Genomic DNA, 18,396 nt, shown 5'->3' with positions numbered 1-18,396 from the left:
GTCCTCTGGCTCCTGCACCCACTTGATGATTGGCCATGACATCAGCCTAAATACTCGCACTAATGAGTGACTTCCCACACAAACACCCCGTCCCTCCAAAAGAGCTCCAAACCTTTCCCAACCAGCTAGAACGGTGGAGCAAAATCAGACCACCAGCAACCAACCGAACCCACAAACGTGCTTGTATGCATTCCTAATCGTCTCATTTACTGATTTTTTCCCTTGTGTGGCTTATGTCAAAGCAATAAAACAGATTTATCTTGTATTTTGTAGAGCCATTCTATGCAGCAATGACAAGAGCACATGATCTTCTCAATTGCCAACCATTGAAAAAACAAAAGGAATAGTTAATCCAAAAATTAAAACCTGCATGCATTTTATTTCTTCTATGAAACACAAAAGAAGATATTTTGAAACCAAAGAGTTTTGACCTCCCCCCAAAAAAATGTTTTCTCAGTGTTCCACAGAAGAAAAAAAATCAGGTTTGGAATGACGTGGAAATGAGTGTTGATGCAAGTAACTATTAACTTGAAAAACTAGTAACTAGAGTTGAGAGAAATGTTGAGAGAAATCGGGAGTGAATCGGGAGGCGTTGTGTGTGCAGTGTGAACTTGATGTTACTGTAGTTCTACGCTAAATGTGAACATGCATTTACACTTCTCACTTGCACAAAAACAGATTCAGCATTTCTCAGAGTGAGTAACTCAAATCTGCAATAATTAAGATATGTTAACACAAATATCCTTTATGTTTAATCACATTTTATTAACTGTCCTTGCTGCTGACCTTGGATGATCCAATTCTAATACTATTCAACAAAATATTAAGATAAAATTTGTTTCATTATTTTTTTAATTGCTGAAGTGTTGAACTTTTTTCTCCATTCTGAATGTACTTTTCCTTCAGTCTGAGGCTGATTTGTTTCACATTTGGTGTGAAAAGGCTTCCACATTTAACTTTTTTTTTTTTTTTAAACAAACAAGCCCAGCCTAGATGAGAAAAGGGAACACAAAAGTAATGCAACACATTACTTTCCATAAAAAGTAACCAAGTAATGAAGTTACGCATTAGTTTAATGCATTACTTTTACAACTAACTTTGCCCACAACCGGCAACAATTTTTTTTGATAAACTTTACTGCTTCTCATGGTTCATTTTGAAGTAAGAGTTTGTTCTGTGCCACCAATTGGTGTTATGCAGAGCTCTTGTTATGTTTGACTGAAGCTCTCTTACTTTATGTGCTAAACAAAGCCATTGAACTATGAAGCAAAAAGGCTTTTCAGTTAGAAGTCTCACTCATCCAGTGGATTTTGGTGGTTTGACGTAGTATCCACGTCATTTCTTTTTTTCTCCCCAGATAATTCAACACCCATAATTCACTAGGTTCTACACATTCTTGTGTTCATGTATCTAGCATTTTGGCCAGTTTGATTAAATGCTTCCATCTACAGGATTACAGTACACTGCAGCCAATATAAACCAATCCAGAGAAACATTCACACAACATTTCAAAAGAGCTCTGCTCATAGTAAACGAAGAGTCCAGATAAAACCTCCAAACGCTTGTTTGGAACAGTTAGTTTTAAGAGTCTTTTTAGTCAGTTATCCAAAAGATTTAGATAAAAAGCTAAAAGATACCAACTTTAAAATGGCATAAAATATTTATATAATATGAAACAAAAACACCAACTCTGTTTAGAGTAACTGATTTTATTAGGATTAAGACAACAGTCACAGAGTTACCAAATGAAGACGATACACAGCAAAAGGAGCCTCATCATCTCTCAGAGCTGAAACATACTGAGGTCAGACGGTGTAAGTGTTATGACACAAGTGTTCAAGAAGAGGCACACTTATATCTGCAGGGTCGAGTTTGTAGTGTTGCCTGAAAACGTAACGTAGATAGCACAAGCATAGTAGGCATCCAAAATGCCTTCGCATTAAGATAAATCCTCCAGCGCCTTCCACAGAGTGGAGAGTTTATATGCACATGAAAGGAGCGAGCACGGTGTTCAAGACCTTAAAGGCAGACATGGCTTATATGTTTTGACATCTCCAAAATCTCTAGCCTTAGATCTGGACTAAGGAAAGAGGTTTAGAAAAGGTTCTCCCTAATATTCTAGCCCCTCTCTTAAGTGTTCAGTGAAATGCGTCTTTTTGAAGTTGCATTTGCCTTCAAACTAATCCCATGAGACGTGTTGAAATGCAGGGAGAGATTTCGCTGATGCAAAGACTGACGCAGTGCACTCGACAAACTCATCTGCTAAACTTCAGTCAAGTAAACAAAGTGGTGAACGAGGATGAAAGTTAAAGTGTGACATGGAAAGAAGGTTAAGTGCACAAATGTAAAGTCCCTGAGAGATGTTGGGGACCCCTGACTCACACACACATACGCATCAGTCACTATATGACACCAATCGGTGTGGTGGTTTTGTTACAGTGTATATAGTAGCATATATGCATGCACACAGACAGCTGGACTTAAGCTTTAGTACAATTTGTTGCTTTAATTCAAACGTCCTCACACCTCATTTTGGTCACATCGAGAAATTATTTTATATTGAGACAACAAAAAAATTAACTCAAAATCGAAATGGTAACATCAGCGTACATAAAACTCTGGATGGACACTGAAAAGATATGCTGAAAAACATTGCGGGCCACTGGCTTAACGTTTACACTACGAACAAGAATGTGGACGATACCCAACTGATACGCTACAAAAACAACACATGAAGGTGTATGTTTTCAGGGTCCAGGTTAGCAGATAGGGATTTAGGAGCCAGAAATGGCCACACTGATTCAGCGCTAATCACTGACAACCAGCCTCATATTAGCTGGGATTTAATAGGGACTGGGTCTGGAATGCATGTTGTGGAAGAATTAGAAAGGAGAAACGAATGGGGGTTTACATATCATAGCAAGTGAAACTTACATCATTGCAGATAATCTGTGTGTTTTATTTTGAAGGGCACATTTGTTTGAATTCATGATGTTTTGGATGTTCTTTTTGGGTCTCCCTTAGTTGATGTTTTCGCTGTGAACAGAGCCCCATATAAAAAGTTGAGAAAGGCAGGGGAGAGCGAGACAATGAATAACTCCATTCTCTTCGTCCTCTGTTCGTCACACCCATTTATTCATCTGTGTCTCTCCCCCTCCTCACAGAAGGGCTGCTGTTAGCAGCGGGTCTCATAGATGCCGCTGCGACCGATGTAACGCACCCATTTGATGACATCGTGATCGCTGTAATTGAGCTTTGGCTCGAAGACCTTCAGGTAGCGCACTTTCAGTCCTGATGGAGCAAATGGTACCTGAAAAACAAAAGAAAAATAAAACAAAGATTGCATTAGACTGCACCAAGCATCTAAAGAAAATCTCAGAGAAACCTGGTATACTACTGTATCAGCATAAATACATGCCACTTAAAAGAACTTTTAAAAATATCCGTCCAGTTTTAGAGACCATGCTGAAAAAAAAAAAAACTGCAGAACATCCTAAAGAAGAAGTCAATGTCTACATGTGTGAAAGAGGTTGGGGGCTTCAGGCTGACCTCAAAGTTCATGGAGATGGGTGGGCGAGCCCACTTCTTTTTGTCATTAGTGGGTAGCAGCTCAATCTCGGCACTGATCTGAGATTCCTTCATACCAGCCATTCGCTTGATCCTACAAAAAAAAAAGACAAAAAGAGTCAAAAATTGGCAGAATATTTAAAAGAAAAAAATAATAATACTTCTGTTTCATCTCAACTTTAAAGAGAATTCTGAGAAATATTTGCATTTGTATGTTAAGATCCAATCCTTGGAATTTACAGTTTTAAGTGAGTATTTATTATTGTAAAATTGTCTCCAAAAAGGCAAAAACATCCTGATATTTTGGATGGATAGACAAAGTATTTGGAATGACAGATGGATGGACAGAGGTATTATGGATGGATCAGGGTATCTTCACATTTTTTAACAGCAAATTTAATGACTTTTAAGACCTTTTTAAGTCCTCTAAAAGGAAAATTTAAGACTTTATCTAAACAAAACAAAAAAACAGAAAAATGTTCAGTCCGACAACACAGATTGATGTGGCGAAGCATTAGTGTGGCACAACACATCACAACCACGCTCAAGACAGGTCAAAGGGGCGCGAAAACTTTTATACCAAGTGCTGATTGACCATACAACCCTGACATGGTTGACTATGTATAAACTATCAGCCTTTAAGGTACTTCAGGTAATTTCTAAATTCTGGCCCCTCATAGCAGTTTGAAAAAGACATGGAAGACAGCCCCAGGACATTACAAAAGCCCAATTCATCATACTTGATCTAAATTATGGTTAAATGTTGCTGCCTAATAGCCTTGAGCTGGGTTTAGGGGTTCTCCCCCAAGAAAACGTTGTTCAGGGTCTGATTAGTGTTTTCTATGTCATTTCAGACACAGATAAATGCAAGCACATTCAAAAATCTATGCATAGACCTAATGAATGACAGACAATTGTAGGAAAGATCAGGATCAGAAATTTATTGCATGTTCCAGTTGTAGGAGATCCATGACTTTCCAATTTACTGTGGGTCCATCCATTGACACAGAAAGCATGTTCCTTAAATTAAGTTCCTTGGTGCCCTCCTGAAATTATAAAAAAATAAAATCAAAACAAAGTCCACCTCAAGAATGATAACATTTTCATTCATGTTCACTCAGATTAGATGGTTTGTCTAAAGTAGTGATTCTCAAACTGTGGTCTGGGGACCACTGGAGGTATGCCAGATTACCAAAGAGGTCTGTGAGCAAAAGTCATCAACCAAAAATGACTGACATGGACTGTGACACGTTGAACATTTCCAATTCACTTCTCATGACTTGTTTTCTAATCATGCACATTATTAGCAGGTGAAGTTAGCCATGGTTTCAGAAGACTAAAATGGCCTGCATTTTTACATGCATTAGGGATGATCATTAAGCCAAATATGTCAAGTTTTTTTTTTTTTTTAATTGGCTAAGTGGTCCTTGATTTGAAAGAAAAAATGTTTGAGAAACAAGTTTAGCCATAATAGTGAATGCTCACAAATTGGGCCTATGTGATAGGGTTCAGTGTCAACGTTGTTAACCTAAAATTGAGAAGCACAAAACAGATATTTGGAGTCTAATTATGAACTGGGCTACATTATTTAATTTAATTTACTTTTCACATAAAAAATATGCAAGAAGCATAATGCATATTGAATGCTTTATACAATAAAGTTATTTACAGCACTGCCTTCCATCCATAATGCAGTAGTCCTATGCCTAGATGTCACCCACCCACAAAATTTTTTTAACTGATTGGCTGGGACAATATATCGATGCATTTTGAATCGAGAAATTATTCTGGATCGATTCCAATTTTTCTGAATACATTTCTATTCTCTCTCTCTTAGTTTAGTTTTTAACAGCAGATGCCACTGCGTGATTTATGTGCCTTACACACACCACTTGAACCTACTATAAAATAATAATTAATAAAGTTCGAAAAGGTTGAAGCGAAGTACAAGGGTGTTTGCAGTGGGGCATTTACATTAATCTCGCGTCATTAAAGCAATATATCAATTACATTCTCAGACTCAGCAGAATGCACGAGCGCTCTTCGTCGTGAGCATTTGAGTGTTCGGTTAAAAACTAGCCTAGAGCGCCACCTGCAAAAACTAAGCTCAGAATCAATATCGCAACGCATTCGGAAAAAAATTAAATCAATCCAAGAATTGTGACGCATCGATATATTGTCCCAAATATTCATTAGGAAATAACAAAAACACATGAAGCATTTTAACATATTCAAATAATTTTAAATGTTACTTTTAGAGTCTTACCTTAAAGTGCTCTAGCAAGTCTTCTGCCGTTGAGGGGCTCAAAAACTGAGAACCAAGATAGCGAGACCTGACAATCGTGGTCTTGTCCACAGGTTTATCGTCTTTGCCCATGCTTGCGATTTCGCAAACTGCCGTGGTGGCGAACCATCAACGCAACGCGTTCATCAATCACTTAATCGTATGTCACCGATGGAATGATGCAGGTTGCACCCACGAAGTGCTGCCCCCAAATGTTGCGCTGGTCAAATTGCGGTTGAAAAAATAAATAAAAATGACAAGTCGGACATGAAATTTAAGATCCCACATGAAATTTAAGACATTCATATGGACAATTCCAGGATTCAAGACATTTTCAGACCTTAAAAATCGAAAATTGTATTTAAGACATTTCAAGACTTTTTAAGGACCCGCGGGGACCCTGTGGATAGATGGATGGATGGATGGACGGACGGACGGACGAGGTATTTGTATTGATGGGTGCAGTATTTGGATGGATGGACGGACGGATGGATGTATAATGTATTTGGATGGCTGGATGAATGGATAAAGTACTTGGATAGATGGATAAGGTATTTGTACTGATGAGTGGAGTATTTGGATGGATGGATGGATGGATGAGGTATTTGTTTTGATGGGAGGAATATTTGGATGGATGGATGGGTGGATGAGTACTGGATGGATGGATGGATGGATACAGATGGATGATGGATGGATGAGGTATTTGTATTGATGGGTGGAGTATTTGGATGCATGGATACACAAAATAAAAAAACTTTGTGTAGTTTTTAACAAACAGTCCTTGAAATTACAAATGTAAACCACGCTATTCCCAGGTTTTCCATGACAGTGGGAGCATAAGTTAGTAATAGTCTTAAAGTATGAAGCAAATTTTGTTTAATGAAATCCTCAATCCTCTGTTTTTGAATGGCCAAAACCGATGAAACCGCAAATGAAGATAATAAACTTGTACAGTAAAATCAAGCCGTACTTCCAGACAATGGCGTTCTCACTGGCTTTGTACTTGGCTTTTCCCTTCATACAGATAACTTGAACCCCACTGGTGTTGAGTGGAGTAGGAATGCGCACCTGTAGAAACACACGATTTATACTTCAATACATAAAACCAATTATGCACTTTGAGAATAATGAATATTATTACTGCAGTCAGTCTCACCTCTATCTTCTGTGCCAGCAGGGAGGGCTTGAAGTTGGACTTGATCACCACCTTCACCTCTAGCTTGGTGCGGCCCACCTCACGGACCAATGGGATGACGCGGAAGGGGAGGATGATGTCTTTAGTGGTGCGGTACCTGAGACAAGGACACTGTCATTGTGCTGTGGGACACACTCGTATGCAGTCACACACACATGCTCTTCACTGACCTCATGAGCTCATACTCTCCATCAGGAGGGATGAAGCTGATACTGCGCTCCGAGTCAAACTTGCTGAGACGGACACACTGATGGAACGTGCAGTCATCGATCGCAATGGACTGTTTCCCACTGCAGCAGGGGACACAGAGGAGAGAAACGATGAGGAAACAATGAAGCATGAGCAGAGACTGCAGAGAGACCGAACACACATCACTCAACAGGGGTGTGACGGCAGAAAATGGTCAACTGGGAAAGATTGTGATGTATAACGCAGGACGTATTTAGATTGCTACATCAGTGGGAAGGGCTTTTTATGCAGTTACACATGAGAGTGATGAAGAAACATGAACTGATGCGAAAACACAAAGCTTGATGTGTCCTGAACAAGGAAAGGAGAGACTGTTGTTAGGCACAACACAAAGCAGGCTTCACCTAGTTAACGATTGTCAAGCAACCTTGCAACTTGAGACATTAAGAGATTAACTGATATGTGAAGATTAATAGCTATTTTACAACTGCTGTGAATGTTTCTTAATCAGTTACAGTTTAGTAAAATTTCTGCTTGTGTTGCATAATAACGTCTGACATATTAATTTGTTACAAAATTATTTTTGACTAGATGTCAAAGTTCCAAATAACTGTCATTCAGTCAGTTATCCAAAACATCTCATTTAATATCTAAGCCATTTTTAATTTCCATCAACAACTGCACTTTGGTTCAAAAGTTTTGTTTTCTGCTATTTTTTTTAGCAAGAAGTCTTGTGTTCACCAAGGCAAAAATGCAGCAATTTTGTGAAATATAGAAAAACAAGAATAGAAATCATGTTAACATGTGGTTTTGCTGCTTAAGAAACTTTTCTTAATAAATATTAAAAACAGGCTTCAAATTTTTTTGGATACATTTTTTAAGATTAATTTGATGCATATAAAATTCAAAAGTTCAAAATGCCATTTATTTGAAACATAAATCTTTTTTATCATTATGAATGCCTTTATTGCCAAATTAATGAATGCATCTTTGCTAATTCAAAATATTACTTCTTTTAAAATTATACAGACTTCAAACTTTTGAATGGTAGAGCATATTGCAGTAAACATAATTATTAAATTGTGCAAAACTGTGATACCGCCTAACTCGGTTACCCATGATGCACAAGAACATCCTGCTATACTGTCATTATGTTGGGAAGGATGTTTGTTTTTAGCATGGTGACCACAACAAAACTGCATGGGAAGGTCTGTAAGAGGGATGTGGTTTAGATACTAGATTTAAGTGACCAGCATTATGTTGTGGTCAGAGCCGAGGGGGGCAGGTGCTTGAGGGGTCACAAGAGAAGATCACTTTAACACAGACTCTAATGAGAATGTCTATTAGTTCATTCAGGTAAGAGGCTTTTGAGTAAAACAAGACAGGGGACAGACTTTGTATGAGACGAGACAAATAAACTGAAGAAAACGCTACAATCCTTTACCAAGAGCTGCTAAGCACCTCACATCAGGAGGCAACGGCAGTGTCATCCCATGCAAAAAGATCATCTTTATTGAAACGTTTGATGGCATGACACGAAGACAGCGGACAAATGGCTAAGACAGGACAGAGTGAAGGTGATAGATCAGGTGACGTCAGGAGTGAGAGTTACGCTACCTGCCCCCCAACTCACTGAAGTCCAGCAGGAGAGAGGCACACAAATCAACAGAAGAAAATGGAAAAAATAAAGGGCGAATCCAACATTCCTCTGTAAAGATTCATATACCTTCTAGCACAAAATGCAGCAGGGGGAGAGTGAGACTGTGAGACAGGATGTTACAGAACACAGAAAAGGCCAGGAGGAATGAATTCGCTCCATGTGAGACTTCCTGTAATATTGTGTCCAACTGGTCTGCTCATAAGGCCTTACATTTGAAGCCGAGGGGGATGTTATACAAATCAAAACTACTCTATTTTTAAAGTCACTGTGGTCTGGCATTTACAACCCATTTTACTTTTACAATGTGATGGATTTTAACATTTAACAGGACTTAAATCAGGAGTAGGCAAACTTGGTCCAAGAGAGCCAGAGTCCTGCAGAGTTCAGCTTTAACCCTACTCAAACACACCTGAACAAGCTCATCAATGTCTTCAGGATTACTACGGTAAGTCTACCGGTAGGTGAGTTTTTTTTTTTTTTTCAGGCTTGGAGCTCAACTCTGCAGAACTGTGGCTCTCTAGGACTGAACTTGCCTACCCCTGACTTAAATGATCAAGAATTGACTTTACTGTGAGAAGTTCTTATATGACGGGGGTTATAGGGGAGAGATTCAAAAATATGACCAACTGTGTCACTAATATGCCACTTGTCAATTCCATTAACTGTGTGTTTGTGAACCTCTAGGGGTTTGTGATGGAACTGCAGGGGGTTTCTGAGATAGTCACACAAATGCTGATGCTAGATTAAATTTAAAGGGGTCATAAAATCTAGGGCTGCACGCTAAATTACATGCGATATTTAATGTGCATCGTGTCAGTAAAGCCACTTCTGTAATCAGCGGATGCAGCCCTAATAAAATGCTTTTTTAGATCTTTATATTATGTTTCTGGAATTTAGCTTATGCAGTTATCAGTTTTTTCTTAAAAAAAAAGTTAAAATATTTGTTAAAAAAATAAAAATTACAATATTCCATACAATCTTTCACTGAGTGGAGTAACCTGTTTCAAAAACAAAAGTAAACTGCTCTGAATGCCAAACATCACTGCACTGTATCCACGCACAGCATGTGTGATGTCTATTCTGATGTTTAAGACGGCCAGCGCTATAATATAGTAAGGCTGGGCGATATGGAGCAAAAAAATATCTCGATATACGATATACATCTCGATATCTTTAAAGGAAAAATAACCCCCCAAAAACTACTACTACCACAAAAAAAGAAAATGCCAAATATTACGTTTAGGGCCCTATGAAATTTTGTATTTTTTCTTCACCATATGTTTTATTGTTACCTAATTCTGTGTTTTAGCTTTTGTAATTATTTAAATGCATAAAAACAACTTAATTTGTAAAAAAAAAAACTATTTTTTTTTAAATAGCCTTATGAAATGTTTTCCCCCCTCTGAAATTCTGTGTATTTACATTTTTTTGGTTATCAAATGAAGGCATAAAACATTAATTTAATTTATCTTTTAATTATTGAAAATTAAGTAAACTTCATTTTTTGTAAACAAAGGGGGTTTACTATTAAAAATAAATCATGGAAGAAATGTTGTGTGGTTATTCCTTAAAAATTATGTTTGTTTCATTTTAATAGTAGTAGTAGTAGCTCTATGTACATTCTGCTGAACAATAGTAATAGATTATTCGATACTACAGTCTATGATGTGATATATGATGCTAGTTTTACTCAAATCAAACGGTCAGATGCTCATGAAGTGACTCAGTGCAGTTCTGGAGATGTTCCTCATGTGTTCACGTCTCGATTTAGTGAGAGGAAAGACGCTGAAATCACAGCGAGCGTCGTGCGCGCTTCCGTATGTTTAATGAATGAAGACGCGCTTCTGTGCCATTCATTAACACAGACAGCAGAACATGCAGGATTCATATTCAAATAGACTTTTCCGGGCTTAATATTTACAGATATTAGTCCATATCACGATTTGATGTGAGTGCAATGACCTACTTTTGATTAATTCATTTAAAATGTGACGAATTCTGTGTCATTCCACGTTAAACTGTAAATTCCACTTTTATGACTGGATTCTGCGATTCCGTCCGCCTTTTCTGCATCGTGGAAATCATAGGGCCCTACGCTAGACATCTGCCTGCTGTTTGCCCGACACCTTAAAACCAAAGTATCTCCATATAATGGAGCCTGTTGTCCTTTCTGATACTAGTTCTGTAACCTCCGGTCTGGTTGAGGACATCGCCATGTTCAATGAGACAACACGAGAGGGTAGGGGGACAAAATCAAGGAGGTGGGTGGGCGAGCGAGCGGGGGCGAGCACAGCACAGAGAACGCAAACAAGCAAAGTGGCGGAATCAGAATTAAATATAAACAATGTATTGATATATACGATATGTCAAAATCCATATCGTGTTTAAAAAATATATCGATATATTTTAAAAAATAGAGATATCGCCCACCCCTATAATATAGTCCATGAACCAGTGATTAATGCACAGACATGAGTTTCCAAGAGCAAACCTCCTTGATTTGCATATGACTGTTAGAGGGAATGTAGAGGAAAATCATGACATCACAAATGGAGTGACTTAAATTCCTGGCGTTTCAGAAAACTCTTTTAAACTGGAGTTTGCTTCGAGGTATGAAACTTGCATTATTTTTTGAATGTAGAGTAACATCTTACATGTGTAAATATTAATGCCATTTTGATTATCCATTTCATAACCCCTTCATAACCCCCAGAGGCTCTCACATTTCCATTTCAGTGTCATCCAACTCACCTTTTGCCCGAGTCATCAGTCGTGCCACCTTTGCCCTGCTTGTCAATGACAATCTTGTCATTCATGCCGAACTTGCACTCAGGCATTCCACTCAGATAGCTCTTCATCACCACACGCCCTGAGACATGTGCACTCAACACCTGACCTGCACACATACAGACGCACAGAAAACACCACATGAAGTTTCAATGCAAAGTAATGATCTCCATGTGGTACTGTAACTCTCAGCCAGTAGAGGACAGTAAGGCTCACCCTGCGGAGACATCAGCAAGTTCACACTTTCCAGTACATCCAGGAAGAGTTCGTTGCGGCGATATTTGATGCCCTCACGTCTCCAGCCGATCTGTCCGGTGACCTGACTGGTAATCTGAGACTGCTCCTCTTTCGTCTGAGAAGAACCCAAAGTGTAGAGTGTGAGAGAAACATGAGCACCACTAAACAACAAGCAAGTTACTTTGTCATGTAAAGCTTTGTGAAAATATAAAAGTGAGGTATAGAGTGCTTCAGGGACGCTGTATTTGTAGGCCAACGAGTTAAAGGGGTCATATGACATTGCAAAAAAAAAAAATTAGCATTATTTTGTGTATTTGGTGTATTGCAATGCGTTTATGCAGTTTTTAGGTAAAAAAAAAAAATTGTTTACAAAGCTCATCGTTCTGAAAAGCGCGGTGTGCTGTGACTGGCCAGCTATCCAGTGTGTTGTGATTGGTCAAATACCTCAAAAGTGTGACGGAAACGTTACGCCCCTTGCCATATTTGGAAACACAGCATCTCTGCGACATAGCGGCAGCAACTATACCACATCGAGAATAAAAGTTACACCATCTTTCCTTGCATATACATTTGGGCGGTGTTATGCAAATCTTCCCACACAGTGACGTAGACATGTGGGGGCGTGTTTAAATGAGGCGTTTAGGAGGGTATGGACGAGTATTAACTTTTAAAAAGAATACCTCTTTGGGTTTGAGACTTTAATCTTTGTGACTTTATGGATCTTATATATGCAAGAACAGCTTGTAACACTCCGAAGACAAAGGAAAACATGAAATCGCATCAATTGATCCCTTTAACATTTAAGGTCAATTTAGATTTTTTTTGTTAAATTCCTGAAGACTATCATGAAGATTATCATGATCACCAAAACATGTAAGAATCATAAATCCGTTTTGGTCAGCTAATGTTCTGAAATGAACCTAAAACATCAAAAGTCAAGGGGAAAGAAAATCCTATTGGATCTTCATCGAGGGATGACTGGCCTACAAAAAACATCATCACCGCAGCACTCTATGACTGTATGAGTACAGCTGTGCTTACATGATGCTGGAGGCAGTGAGTTACAGGTCATCAGGCACGTGGTGAGCAGTGATGTGACGATGAAGGTGACAAAAACATTAACACACAGTTCAGTTTCCACATACTTCAATAAAGGCTGTGCTCCATAAAATCAGATTCCAACACTTCTGTTATAGGTACATTAACTGTCCATTTTCATAAAGCATTCAACATATTAGAAAACCTAATGGACCAAATGCTGGCGTTTCATTCAGAACGCACCTGGCTCTTAATACCCTGTTGAGTAATGAAGGTCTTCAAGGCTCCGGTCTCAGAGTTCTGGGGGTACCCAAAATCCAGGATCTCTATAGTAAGGGCAAAGAGAAAAACTATGACTATGTGTTGAACTAATATAGCAGTATAAAGAAGTGCTACAGAATCAAAAGTCAAAAAAGATTTGGTTTTGAACTTGTGGTTCATGTCTATTAGTGTTGAGGTCATCTAATATACTGGTGTACTCTTAACAAAACAAATGCATTAAAAATAAAGACTTTTTTTAACCAGAAAAAAAAAAAAAAAACCTTAACCCCACTTTAATATATATTATGAAGAAACATATAATATAAAACTCTATAATAAACAAGTATACATTTTAAATGTATATATTTTAGGGATTTAAATAATATTTTTTATATTTTAGATAATATTTATTAAAGTTATTACATTGTTTTAATTAAATGTAATGTATACGTATGATTTAAATTAAATGTAATTGTATAGCATTTAAATTAAATTACAAATAATGTTGTTCAAGCAAAAGACTTTTATAGAGCTTCCCAACAATCAAATTGCTTCTGTCCATTGTACAGTGTCTGTAAAGTCAGATTTTATATGGAAGGGATGCAAACTACAGCTTAAAAACATTGTTGTCAGCATCTTCAATAAAGAAAATTGTCCTCATCAAGAGTCTTAAATGTCAGGTATCACAAGTGTTTCTAAATTTATGGGGCATTATAGTCAGTCATGGCAGTTCTACAGAGCTGCTTTATAGCTGAAAGTAAATTAGTTTCATAACTGATTAACTGTGCAAAACTGAGAGTTATTTTCCTGTTTATTACTGTGAAGCTGCTTTGAAACAGTCTGTACTATATAAAGTGCTATACAAATAAATGTGACTTCACTTGTATATTAACAGCATCCATCTCAGAGAGCAGAGGAGATGTCTGTCTGTCTGTGCAGTATTTTCTTTAGGTTTTGATTTTCTCATCGACATTTCATAAAAATCAAAACCTAAAAAAACAACAGCACAACAGCTGTGGGACCGGCTGGAGCTGAAGAGAAAACTCAACTGCAGTATGATCAATGTTACGTCAAGCATCAATCAGGCAAATTTCTTTTTACTGTATTTATAATTTAAAGATAATTCAGTAAAGGGAAGTTCTCATACCATCGAGAAGCTCGTAGATCAACACAAAGTTGTTCTTGATGTTCTCCTCGCTGATCTTGCCGAAATAGGCCGCCATGACATCACACATCTTATAGAGGAACTCAAACACCATGGCTGCGTTGACATTCTGCTTGGTAACGGCAGCCAGCCAGATGTTGGAGCGCTTGACGTGGAAGAAGCTGGTGCGGGCGATGTTGGTGACGGGTGAGCGCACCTGCTGGCGAGCGTGGATCACATTCACACGGAACGCATCCACTGCATTCCTCCTGCAGAAACACCATCAAGATGGTGTGAGACTGGTGTGGATTTATCCCAAACATAACAGTTAGATCAACCAACTAAACAGAAAAATAATCAAACAAAATCTCAACACTATACCTAATCAACACCTCCACCAAACGTGATTGATTGGACTGCTCTAAAAAAAAAAATGTATAGCATTAAAGCTGCGGTAGGTAAAAAGGTGTTTTAAACCTTATTTTGGGGCAAAGCCTCGAAAATTTTCAGCGATTTTTATCATATTTCACTGCTGTTTCTATACATGCTGTTTTTATGTCCCGGTGACCAGTGAAAGTGCAGTTCTGACTCTCTGCCCATTCATTTAGATAGGAGCTGGTCTTGTTATTCTGAAATAGCTGCCTGGAGGAGTGGCACGACTTGCCTGAAAGGACTTTGGTTCTGTGCACTGGTTGTTGATTGGCTGTTGAGATGTGGGTGTGGCATTCAAAAGAGGCGGCAGATGAATGTGAGCTTGCATGGGCAGAGTTTAATTTAAATTTCCTAAATGATTTGAAAAGACCTGTATACGTTCTCCAGAGAGGCATTTTTTATGACATTCTGATTTAACATTACAAGGTCGAAAAATGTTAAACATATACACAAATGAACTGTAGACACGGAGGGCTTTAATTTCATGATGACATTAAATGCGGTCTCCTTCCCAGAGTTCCCTTTCCTCCAAGCACACTCATCAAGCACACGCACTGCGACTTCATCTAATGATCTCTTTCTCATAAAGCGCTGCACGCCTGCGTGAACACACACACACTGCGACAGTATGAGCTGGCAGCGGTGTACAGACCCACTGTATCCATAGCAACCCTTCTCTGAACAGACCATCTCTGTGGTTTAAAGGATTCCTGGATCTCCAAAAAAAGGAACTTCCACGAAATCAGAGGCCTAACATTCATTCTAAAATTCTAACAGTGATCTAAAATTGATCTTGATTGTGTTCCACACTCCTGTTTCTCTTAACACCCAAGCTGAAGATGAAGATGGAACTGGGTCACATATGGGAAAAAAAAAAAATGTCGGGTCAGGACATTTATCCCTACACAATCAAGTGAAACAATCAGATCTGACAGGGTGAATAAAAGGAGGAAAAGAAATCAAACCGACACATCATGAAAACATGATATGCATGAACATGAAGGACATGTACCCTTGATGAAATAACCTAGATCTACCTCCTGTTGAAGCAATCAGAGCCCAACTTCTCCACAACCTCACATTTCACGGACTTACCCGATGTCATCCCGGTAGACCCGGGAGATCAGCACCTCGCCCTTGTGATTGTAGATGAAGAGTCCTCCGATCATGGTGCTGGTCTCACTCAGTGTTCACTGGCCATGATGGAAAACTGAAGAAAGAGGCGGAGCCAAGCTGTAAGTCACTTGATGGGGAACTCATCAAAAAAATAAGGACAAAGACTTTAACTCCTTAACGGTCACCCGACATTTTTTTTTTTTAAATGGGCACGAAATTTCACTATACAAACTTAAATTGTTGTCATTTATGAACACAATTTAGGAACACAGAGCTAAGGTTGGTCTCTTTTTAAAGAAAAAAAAACAGCAGATTATTGCAAAAGTGGATTTTTTTATTTATTTATCAAAACGTTATAGAAATGTTTAATTACTGTAAAGAAAATGCACTATACTCATTTTATTTTATATATATATAATACATATTTTATATAAAAGGTTTTACACTAAAATTGGTATAAAATTAAAGCCTTATGACTAAATAAGTTATGTCCCAAATTTGAAGTTGATGTGAAAAAATGTAGGTTCCTGTGAGATTATAGTTAGATTTTATTTACTCCATTGAATTCTTTTTAATGCATTTTTCTGTCACAGACGTCTACTACTACTAATAATAACAATAGTCTTGTTATCGTCAGAGGCATCAGTCACACTATTCTCTATTTGGCATTATGGTTGCAAAAAAGAAATATTCCAGATATTTTGGAAACTTTTCAGAATTTTTGGAATATTCCAGGGATTTTTGGAAAGTTTCCAGAAATTTACCAGAAATTTTCCAACCCTTTGCAACTCTATTTAGCACAACCCTAATCTACACACCATGAAACATTTTTGCATTGAATTTAAATAGTTTAAATTCTGATTTTTTTTAATCGCTGTATTACGGTCAATAGCTTTGACTTTAAAAATATATATATTTTCAGGGTGATCTGTTGAAAATGTAAAAAAAAAAAAACTGCCTTAGAAGCTTAACAAGACAAGAGATTAAAATGCACAACCACAAAGATGCTGAAAGCACGTGGAGATTTTCCATAAAATACCCTGCTCCTGTTAGTCTTACACTAAAAATACACCTCACAGAAATCAAGAAAAAAAGAAAAAAAGAAAAATCAATAAAACAAAACAAAAAACACGCAAATTAAATGTGCAGACCACACCAAATATTCTTTCATTAAGAGTAAATGATCTGTGACAGACACATTGGGACAAATTATTAGCACACATTATTTGTATTCACTTTAAAATATGTATTTATTGGAAGGATGAGTAACCAATTAAAATTTTTATTAGCTTTTGAGTAAACTACCTGTATAACGCTTCAAGACTGCAGAAAAACCCACTAATTATTAACCAATCCTGCCTTCAAACTCATTTAAGTCTGTTCTGATGGATGAATGCTTAAGGGCTACTGTAGCATTATATTTGATAAGCCTTCTAAATTGTCAACATGAACAAAACGGTTGTACACAATTTACATTCTTGAGTCAGTCAACAGAGTGAGTTTATGCTTTTTTAGCAAGTAAATGCCTTTTATTATAAATAAACTCAACTGTAAAAACGTCCAGCTTTCAGGTTATGATGTATGTCTTTTTGCTGTAAAATATTTAATGATATTTAAAACCAAGCCAAGCAACTTAAGTTTACTTGATTATCCATAGTAATTATTGATTATCAATCGTCACTGTGTCGTTTTGCGACCACAATAAAAAACAAACCAAAAAACAAACAAGAGATATAAATATAAAATTAAGCATTTAAATATTGTCTTACTAAGACATATTATTGAGAGATATAGTGACAAGTGATATCTACAAGCCGTATAAATATCAAAATGAATATGAGATACGAAATGAATATCCATAAAACATGATGAATATGATGATTAATTAACATGTCATTCATCGTGATCCGTCATGTCCACTGCGACTCGCCTCAAAACCACATTAATATCTTTAAATACATGGTGTTTGTTTACTATATCGACGTATCAAAAAACTGATTTATTTATTTAATTTAAAACAATTGTCCGAAATGCACCGAAATCGTTGACAGTAACGTTAACGTTATGTGGCGCTAGCCGCAGCTTTTTCCATTCAAATGCAAAGACATCACGGTTTTATGCGTATTAAATTATGTTTTCTTTATTTATCGAATCCCAAATTCTCAATGTTATTAATGAAACACATTTCCATCAGTGAATGTAACGTGAAGCACCCGCGTCCAGCTGGTTAGCTGGTTAAGCTAACGTTAACTATAACTAGCCCGGCTCGGCTGTCACGACTGACTCGTCGGTGGATTCCTTCACTCACCTCGGTGTGTCAGTCTCTGTGTCACTCCGGACCGGACCGGACCCGACCGGATCAACAGAGGCAGCTGTGTCCGGTTCTGACAGAAGCTCCGTGTTATTCCGCGTATTCGGTGTATTAGGTTGTGGTCACCGTTCACTCAAAAATCCAAGATGTCGCCGCTGCTCCCGCCCTCTGCAGC

General features: G+C 37.7%; 1 protein-coding gene across 1 annotated transcript; it reads right to left on the bottom strand.

Annotated features, from left to right (window-relative positions):
- Window positions 1-1,689: 1,689 nt before the first annotated feature.
- LOC113079958 (AP-2 complex subunit mu-B) lies at window positions 1,690-18,396 on the bottom strand. The gene is made up of 12 exons (XM_026252204.1): window positions 18,219-18,396; window positions 15,890-16,004; window positions 14,366-14,631; window positions 13,201-13,283; window positions 12,961-12,966; window positions 11,899-12,034; window positions 11,647-11,791; window positions 7,217-7,336; window positions 7,008-7,143; window positions 6,822-6,919; window positions 3,550-3,661; window positions 1,690-3,310 (listed from the first exon to the last, which is right to left on the bottom strand). The coding sequence occupies exons 2-12, from the start codon at window positions 15,961-15,963 to the stop codon at window positions 3,176-3,178; spliced, it is 1,311 nt and encodes a 436-aa protein (XP_026107989.1). The 5' UTR covers window positions 15,964-16,004; window positions 18,219-18,396; the 3' UTR covers window positions 1,690-3,175.

The sequence above is a fragment of the Carassius auratus genome, unplaced genomic scaffold (assembly GCF_003368295.1).
Source record: "Carassius auratus strain Wakin unplaced genomic scaffold, ASM336829v1 scaf_tig00029941, whole genome shotgun sequence".
Classification (NCBI taxonomy): Eukaryota; Metazoa; Chordata; class Actinopteri; order Cypriniformes; family Cyprinidae; genus Carassius; species Carassius auratus.
This window is presented reverse-complemented; position numbering and strand designations above follow the sequence as displayed.